Source organism: Limulus polyphemus, unplaced genomic scaffold, assembly GCF_000517525.1.
Source record: "Limulus polyphemus unplaced genomic scaffold, Limulus_polyphemus-2.1.2 Scaffold3921, whole genome shotgun sequence".
NCBI classification, from domain to species: Eukaryota; Metazoa; Arthropoda; class Merostomata; order Xiphosura; family Limulidae; genus Limulus; species Limulus polyphemus.
This window is the reverse complement of record NW_013669531.1, coordinates 42,196-52,106: the sequence shown is the minus strand read 5'-3', so window position 1 is coordinate 52,106 and position 9,911 is coordinate 42,196. Positions and strand designations below refer to the sequence as shown.

General features: G+C 29.9%; 1 protein-coding gene across 2 annotated transcripts in view; it reads left to right on the top strand.

Moving 5' to 3' along the window:
* Positions 1 to 9,183, top strand: part of LOC106470280 (sin3 histone deacetylase corepressor complex component SDS3-like) — a 28,309-nt gene extending 19,126 nt beyond the window's left edge. For both annotated transcript variants that reach the window (XM_013930825.2, XM_013930826.2), the window contains exons 7-11: positions 599 to 660; positions 2,145 to 2,178; positions 5,613 to 5,700; positions 6,562 to 6,646; positions 7,152 to 9,183. In XM_013930825.2, coding sequence (XP_013786279.1) covers positions 599 to 660; positions 2,145 to 2,178; positions 5,613 to 5,700; positions 6,562 to 6,646; positions 7,152 to 7,247 — 365 coding nt within the window. In that variant the 3' untranslated portion in view covers positions 7,248 to 9,183. The remainder of the gene's footprint in view (positions 1 to 598; positions 661 to 2,144; positions 2,179 to 5,612; positions 5,701 to 6,561; positions 6,647 to 7,151) is intronic.
* Positions 9,184 to 9,911: the final 728 nt, after the last annotated feature.

Here is a 9,911-nt window from a genome sequence, read left to right as displayed (position 1 = left end):
ATACATCATTTGATAGATGAAAGCCTTGACTTTCTATTGGTTATAGGTAACATATAACAAAACATAAGAGAGAAGTATGAACGAATTGTGAAAGAGAGGATGTGACAGGTGGGTTTGGCAGGAGGGGTCTGATTTTCTATTCGATAGCTCTGTAACCAAACAAAATTGAAGACTATAAAAAATTATGGTTTGTCTGAACAATAACAATTTTATAGAGAGTAATTTACGTTTAATTTTGCACATTTTCGAGGGGTGATGGAAAAAAATAGGGATGATGACATGCTAAGACAAAATGTGTTGCGTGAGTCACACTAGTAGAAATTCAGGATATTTTTTAACATTCCCTTGTAGATTTAAGAACTTAAAACTTTTATACTATTAAGATATGGATTAGTAGCCAAGTTTTTTGCTATTCTAATTGGAATAACATAAACAAAAAGTAGTATAATAAAATTTTGAATGTAAGACAGTAAAACCTTGTGTCATGGGCAGTAAAGGACACCTGGGGCACTAGGGTTAAGTCAGTTTTATTATGAACTTAAAGTTGCATTAATTTCATAAATTATTTTTGTTTTTTTATTTTCTTTAATATTTCTACCTCAGCTTAATTATCTTTTGGATGAAAATGACATTTTAGAAGACTTAAAGATTCTGAATAAGGTATGTTTGATTTTATTTTGTATATTTAAATCAATAAATATGTAGATATCTAGATATATAGTAATCATAATTACACAGGCCTGTGAATTTAAACTTCATAAAAGTTGTTGTGGTTTTAATAATGGATTTTGAAAAAAACTTAGACAAAATTTTTATTTTGTTTACAACAATGAAATTTTTTTATTATTAGGTTTATTAACAAAAATACAAACAAACTGAAGAAAAGGGAAGAACATTGATGTCAAAAGAATATGCATCCTCAATCATCCTGATTGGTTGTGTGTGAAATCTACATCTTTTAGTCTCAAAAACTACATGTTGTGATGTTTCTTTTATGTATTGTGTCTGGAGCATCTTGTGATGACCAGCAGTAATCAGCTATCATGCTGATGTTCTACCTTCCCTGATATCTCCTTTGATGTCTTGATGAAACATTTCCAGATGTTTCAGGTTGAAAACAATCCCTATCATCATTTTTATTGACATCAGATTTGGAATCAGATGAAACTGTATCAAGAGACTCCAGTGGAGTAGGTACAGGTACATTAGGTCCATGAACAACGGGTCTTATAGCAGCGGATAAGAAATTTCCTTTTTATTTTGAGTGTTGTAGCCTTGCACATTACATGAGCAAAAATAGCAGTCATCTCTGTGATTTCTAGGCTCACACCAGACCATTGGAATTCTAAAAGGCAAAGACCTTTTCTTATCTTTAGTTCATTGTCTCAACTCTTTGACACAAATGGTGCAAACTTTGTGTGGAGCCCATGATTTGTCTTGGCCCCCAGGTGTTATTCCAAAATATGTGTTATACGCTTTTGTGACGACATTCTATGATGTTTCTGCACAACAAATATAACAGAATATGTTTGGGTTATTTACACAACCTCTTGTTGCCATAGTGATGAATAAATAATATTGAAAAGAAAAAAAATAATGTCAAAGTGCATGCACAAACAAATACTATCCAGAAATGACACATCAGGCAGCTTGTTAACCATTTATATAGTAGCAGTGTGTTTCTTCTGGGTTCTAGAACGATTGATAAGACTCTTACATTGCGATTGGTCTAGAGGAATCTATAGTCAGTGGTTGTCAACATTTTATGCGTAACAAAATGTGACCCAATTTCAGTGAAAATGATTCACTTATGTAAAAAGTACATATGATGTTTTGTGAAAAATCTGTAAGTGATGGAGAAAAATGGATATCATTTTTGATTCAGCATACAGGAATTACTGTAGAACGTGTAAAAATTTCAAGACTAAAACCATCACAGACCTGTGTTATTGTTACTTTCAGACAAAAGTTGAGCTCTTAATGGTCTTAATAATTTAATATTATCTAAAGATTTGACTGTCTATTGTTAAAATTTTAATTTCAGTTTCAAAAAATCATTCAGCTGGATTCATTACATTTTCTGGAATCATGATAGAGATTTCTTCAATATACTCCTATATTTCACAGTTATTTTGTGCTTACAGGGTAAACTTGCACCTGTTGGATCAAAACAAGAAGGTGAGTTCATGGAACAACTCTGTATTCAAAACATATGAAGAAATTATTTTGATTTGATTTTGTCCATTACTGTTGTTCATGTTATTTTAGTCAGTAATTTAAATTAGACACTTCTTTTATATTTCTAGTGAATGTACATATTGTTCCATATTTTCTCAGTGTTCTTAAAAAAATTATTGAAATTTGGTCAAACTATAGATCCTGAAGTGAAAAATAAAATTCAGTCAAAACCATGCTTTATGAATTGTTTGTTGAGGATTATACAGCTGTATAAATCATATTGGCAAACATTTTTTAATTAGTAGTTTAATTGAAAAAGCAGGATTATCATCAGAAAGAATCCTGTATTTGAAGTACAGAAATGCTAATTTTTGAATAATCTATATCAGTTTTACATCTTTTTCAACTTAATCAAATTTATTGATGTATTTCTGTAAAGTGAAAACGAATATTTAAGTGAAACAACTAATTTATTCTTGAATCTTCAAAGGAATCAGCATCAGTACTTGTTACTTAACTCTCTCAACAAAGCAGACTAAAGACACACCCTACCTTGTTGAAATATTGGTTCCAAAGAAAGTAATGGTGCCAAGCCCATTAAAATGGCTGAGAAAGCAACTAGGGGGATATTCTGAGCTTCCAATTGGTTATTCATGTTATATATAGAAATATGTGTATGTAAGGGAGTGTTTCCAAGAATGAAAGAGGTGGGTGGGGGGCCACTGTATTTGATTTATTACATGAGCAATATCTTACCAAACTTAAAAGATAAGAGGCTCTTATTTTATATTCTAGCTTGTCAATATTGGTAATTTGACTTTCTAATTCTTACAGAATTATAGACTTTTTATTTTGACTTCACTACCATCTAATTTAAACCAGTGCTGCATTCAACATACTACGTGACACACAAAAATTGATGTTTATTTGAAAATTTAAATAAACATAATAACTCAAACTCTGTTTTAACTTTTTAATTTAAAAACTATTTGGATTTCATGTTTTGTCATTTTGTAATATATAGTTAGTGTAAATCTCAATGAAATGTGAAGAAAAATATTTCAACTTATATTTTTCAGAGTTCGAAAAAGACTCGCCTATAAACATTCCATTTATTGATTTTTTCTTAGAATGTTTTGCCCATTTGAAAGCATAGGTTTATATTTGCTGAGATCTATCATCCATTGAGAATATAATTATCAGTATTCTGTTTCTCACATGATTTTCCTTCACTTTCACAGGTTTTATAAGTACAATATATGTTCTCTCTCTTCCATGACTTCACAACATGTGATCTGAAAAAAATCATTAACGAAACTCAGCTTTCAAAACATCTACAGGCAAAGTTTAAATACCATTGTATAGAACATATTATAAAAAATTTACATCAACGTAGAGAAAACAAAGTAGTGTGAGGAATAATTTATGGTTTTGTAGGAAAGTGATTAGATGTAGCTCATGCATTGGGAAGTTGAAAAGCCTTAGGAACAAATCACAGATCTGGGGATTTTTTAAGAATTTCTTTTGACATTCTTTTCAGTCTTGAAAATGTTTTTGTGTTAAGCTGTATTTTGAAAGATACATAAACTTTTGTCTATAGCAAGACATCAGAGAAGACTAAGTAAGTTTATAGAGTAGGGTAGGTGACAACAAAATATTCAGAAGGCTCAAGTCCATATTTATTGAATATTATTGGTAGGTTCATCATATTTAAGCAACACATGAAGACAAAATAATTTACTTTTTATTGAAAAGAAACTATTTATTACATATAGATTTATTTCAATGAAGAATATTATTACCTAGCCTGACCTTATGCCACTTTAATAGGTTAGGTCATAAGTCAATGATAAAATTTTTTTCAACTTTTCGATTATGTTTGTTAAGATGTATAGCTGAAAGTCTTGACTACTGTTATTGATAAAATAAAGTATCAAAAAAACATATGTTAATTAAAGTCAGTCAAACTAAAACTGATTGTATGTATAAAATAGTACTTTTCATCTGATCCTCAATAAAAAAATTTTTAAAAATCATTCTCAAATGACAGGTAGTGATTTTAATATTATATCAGAAGAGTGTGAAGTAATTTTGGAAATTTTCTATAAAAAAATTTTACAAAATGCAAATCAAATTACGTAATTTTTAAAGTCAAAACTAAATACCATTTAGCAAGAAATTGTTTCTAAGTTTCATGCAATTTGCTAATATATGTCCACTATGAGAAGGCAAAAAAAAATCAGTGGATGTCCGTGATATCCTTACAGTCCAGAAAGGGTTAATCCCAAAATGAACCATCATTGTCAGGTTTTTGTATAGGGCTGGATTCCTTACTGTAGGTGTCTGTGACTTGGCAATAAATGTCGACAATAAACTGACAGCACACGGTCCACTTGTTTTTAAATAATATATATTCAAAACATATGTTCAAAAATTTGTTACACTATTGTTTACCATGGCTAAATATAGAGCTTTAAATAATTCACCTTTTTGTCAAAAGTCCACACAGGCTGGTTCAGTTACTTTAGAACCAAATTGATAAGACAAATTATTTCTTCTCTCCTCTGTTATCACAATACAATCAGTGATAAATTCCCTTATGTTACCATATGGGTTATCACAGTTGTATCCAGAGCTTTAAATAATTCACCTTTTTGTCAAAATTCCACACAGGCTATTTCAATTACTTTAGAATCCAATTGACAAGACATATTATTCTTCTCTAATTCTGTTGTTACAATACAAACTGTGAAACTTTCACTCTAGAAATAATCTGTTATGACTAAACTGACAATCACAGTCTAATTTCACTTTTACTTTGCTCACTTACTTTAACTTAACTTCATTCTATACTTATAACATGCGACAGAAAAATCTAGAAATATCCAGCCCTCTAGTGACAACAGTATTCACATAGTGAGAAAAACTTATAAGATTTAAGTAAAATGATGTCAACGATATTACAAATGCCTGGTACAAAAATCAAACTGCATACACAACATATGACTTGTATAGGGTTACATAATTAAACTTGTCATAACTATTACTTCTAAAATAATTAACTTTTAACACTCTTGCTAGAAAAACTAAATAATCATTAAATATTAAATCACTAAATAAATTTGGTAATAACTCTTAAACTGAACAGTGATTTATATCCAACAATCATTAGTACCCATTCTTAATTCTCTAAATGAACCAACATTACTCTGTGTTCTTTAATCTCTGAAGATATCAAAACTGTTATCTGTTCCATAATCTCTGAAGGAACAAATACTACTACCTGACCTGTAAGCTCTAAGAGAACTAGCACTAAGACTAGTTTTAATCTTCGAAAGAACCAACATTTCTACCTGTCTTTAACTAGCCAAAAGATGTGAACATGAGTAAACTAAGTTTGTTTGTTTTTAACTTAAAATTATTATACATTTCAGGTAATGAAACTGTGGCACATTCTGATCACTCAGGATCAACAATTGAAGCAAAAATTGAAGATGGGAAACTTTATTTTGAAAAAAAATGGTGAGAAATTTGATTGGTTTATTCATATAAGAATAAGCTTAAAGCTATGTATGCAAGGCTGAAAACGTTATTGTTCATATGATGCACTATGAGAAATGTTTTGAGATGATCCCTTGTAGTTTTTAGTATTTTGGAGGGTTAGTGATCATTAGATAGGTAAGTGTAGAATGAACAAATTTTTAACTGTTAAATCACTTCATTAGGGTTGCACTCAAGGCTTTAAGCCAAAGATATGACTGGTTAAAAATAACTCCAAGAACATGAAATGGAAATGAAAGTTTAAAAACTTTTGTTTTTTCAGAAATTTTTTTGTATATTTTTTATTCTTTTGTAATTTCAAAACTGCATTATAAAACATTGAAAGTTTATCACATAAAAGGATTTGCAGAAATTAACTGTAACAGCTGAACACTTCCTAGAGTTTTATTTTAATAATCTATCACCACTCGTGAATGATCTGTTTATAGTTTGCATAATGCCTCAGCAGCCTTGAAGAAAGGATTGCATAAGCTTTAAAACAACTGTTTAGTTTGTCTAATGTGTGTACAAAGGAAACTCACCGAGCCAAATGGTTTGTAATCATCTTGATTTTTCTTGTATTCTTTAGCCAAGAAACAAGTAACACTCTTGTTTATGGTACTTATGTGCAACTTTTAGTGTGTCTAACTTGTAAATTCTATTATAAACAGCCTGAGGAGAATACAAGTAACTGCTCATCATCCTACTGTTTTTAAACAAACACAAAAGTCAGTTACTTTCTTGGATACACTTTCCTGAGATTAAAGACATCAAATTAATAAATGTTGGATTTGTATACTTGGAATAGTTGAGTCATTCTAAGCAGTTTTTTTTTTTCTTTAGGTATTTTCGAGGTCAACCAGTTTTTATTGAAAACAAAGATGTTGGCAAATTTAATGCTGTTATCTCCACTGTAGCTTCTTCAGAAGTAAGAATTATTTTGTTTACTTCAAAAGGAAATGTGCCAAATAATTTTTTCAAACTTTGTATCAATCCTCTTATAGTATTTATTGTTTATTATAAAAAGTAATTTTAGGTTTTATTATGCCTCAAGAGGAGGGTTCTAAAACCTAAGTGATAGAAATTTAAAACCTGATCATCACAATTTTCTAAACACTGATCGTATTTTTGAATTTCAAAAGAAAAACTAAATTTGTGATATTCACTAGAATATCAGTTTATTTTTATAAAAAGCTAAAAATCCAAAATTTCCAAATGTACACAAGTTGCTATTCTAACCACCAATAGTGAATAAAGAGACAAGCTTGAACTTTTATAGTATGAGTATTGAAATATGCCATTCATGGTGTAAAAAACTTTAATTACAAACTCAGGTATAAATACTTAAGTTGTCTTATAAGTGTTTCTATTCATTGTATTTATGTAATTTTGTTGTTGATAATTTGTGTAATTTTTAGATAAACTTTTTTCAGATTTGGGTGAAAAGAGTTCCAGAAAATAGCAAATTAAGAATTCATTTATCCCAGTTCCAAAAAGGAAAATATTCTATTAGGCGACGGACACCATGAGAAAAAGTTATTACAAAAATCATTACAAGAAATACAGAAGTAGAAATTGTTACCTATGCTCACTGTGGTGTGCACTTGAAAAGGAAAGCTGTCAGGAAGTAACATGAGCAGATTCACACATCATTTTTGTGAAATCCCCAAATAATTATCTGTTTTACCAGTACATAAAGTATCTATATTTGCCATATACTTTTATTTCAAAGGTATATAACTTTTAAACGAAATTTTGGTTATTTACAGCTTTGCTTATAAAGTTTGTTCTAACAAACTTATTTTATGAAATAATTTTTGATTGATGATTGTTTTTTTCCCCCACAATGTCTTGAAGTTAAAACACTGAGTATTATTATTATTTCACAGCAACTGTAAATGTTAAAAGAGATTATGGTTGTTCAGCTGTTGCTTATAAGTAATGTACTTTTTTACTGATATGTAACTGAATCTAAAAGTTAAAAAAACTATTTAAAAATCTCTTTGTAAAGAAGGAATCATATCTATTCAACATATTCACATATATGTTATTTGAAAACAATGGAATAATTCATAATTAGATATATTCCAAATAACATGCTGTATCAATATCTTAGTATTATAAACTATGACTTTGTAATAAATGATATTTATTTGTTATTGCAAGAAAATCGTAGTTATTTTTTAATTGTCACATGAATAATTAGGCATTCCCAACTGCCATTTTTTAAACATGGTTTCTGCAAATTCCTAGAGTAATAATTCTTAGTATATTTTCTCATTTATTATTAAACAAATAATCTTATGTTAACAACTAATGACCATCAACTGTAAATAATACATTAATAAGAAAATTACAGTACTAGGAAATATCTTACTGGATATTGACAGCAAAGTAGCAAGTAATATAGGACACTGACCAGAAAATTGTATTTTTTTAAAAATAATACCAAGAAATAATTTAAGAAACAGTAAGTAATGGTTGAAAAGTAAAAAACCTAAAAAAAGCAACATAGGATTTGAGATAAGGGTTAGATGTAGTTAATAGTAAGTTCTAAGGAATACTGGCAGAAAAATGAAAGTTAATGTGAGAATTGTGGTTAAAAGCATTTGATTCTTTAAAGAAAAACATCGGTTGGTCAGTATTTGAAATTTTACTAGAAATGGTAGATGACAGACAAGACAAAATATGCTGAATTGATGATAATGTTTCAAAGTAGAGTTGGTTGTTCCTAGTGCTAAGTATAATTTTTTTTTTATTCTATAAAAAATATGCTTTGATTGTGCATTGTTAGTTTACTAACGCAAAGTGTAGAATTTAACCACAAAACTTTTTTGGTGCATAAAATGACAAAGCTAAACTCACTGGCGAAAATACTGGAAACCTCTACCAATAGAATAGACTGGTTCTCCCTTTGTGTTTGTTCAAAGTAGACATTTGTATGTTGGAGGGTGAAAAAAAAAACAGCTAAGAGTCTATGCGGTATGGAGGCATACAATTATTTTTTCAATCTCATTTTAATATTGAAATTTTAAAAATAATTTATTTATTCTAGGTCTATGCAGGTTTTCACATAACACATGGTCCAGAAAATTGTTTGATTAATTTTGTTCTAACTGTCAGTGGTTCTTTGTTGTTCACTTCAGATATAATCTGCTTCAACTGCGGAAATACAGGTGTAACGCGTACAGTACATTGTACGAGAATGTCGTTGATAGATGTGCCATTCACTGATAGGGCCGATGGTATCTCGAGGTTACGCCCCTTGTTAGATGAGAATGCCCAGTCACTATGAGTCAATCCTATGTTTCCTGTTAAGTAAGACACATTAGATATAATTACTACTACACGGTTTCTCAAATGAGCTCATTGGTTGTTGTGGAAACATCTTGAGGGAAGAAAACCAATTCATAAATTCACGAGTTCAGTGACAAGGCGACTATCCGGTGTCCAGAAAACAAGTATACACACTGTGTATGTGTCTGTTGATTTAATAAACATTGTTTTCGTTTTTTATTTTACACAGTGTCCAGTCTGTTTATTTCTTTGCTTAGACTCAATCAGTTTAGTTAAATTCAGTATTGCTTCGTAATTTGCCCTATCGTTTTAAAGTTGACCCACCTAATACTCTTTGCGGAAATCAGTTTAGCCTGAGAGTAATAAATCTATAAATACAGATGATTAGTTGCATGAGCATCAATTTTCGTTATAAAAGAAAAGATTTATCGAGCTTTTAAAGGGTTATTGGAGATCGATTGACAGATACCTCAATTGTGAAGATGATCGAGCTGGCTGGCAAATCAAAGGTCACTGTCTCAAGAGAACACTACAGGGTTGCTTTTTTTAAGGAGTACTCGCAAACAACATAAAGTTTAGAAGCAGTCATTTTGGTGATAACATTTATTTCTGTACAACGTTTTGTCTCTAACAATGAGGTACGATCACATACAATACTAAAGGAACATTGTTGTCATTTCACACTGTTTTCGATGTACATAAATAAATCTATTCTCACAAAAATAGCTGCGTGGTTATTAGATAAAAAGAGATTTGTTTAATAATACAAACTATGATAAAAAGAATGAGCTGCCAAAGGGGAATAGGAGGCAAATATTGAAGATTAATAATGGCTGGAGACGGCTTGAATGAGTAATGAAGAAAAACTTTAATATAAGTTTAACATAACAGCAAAT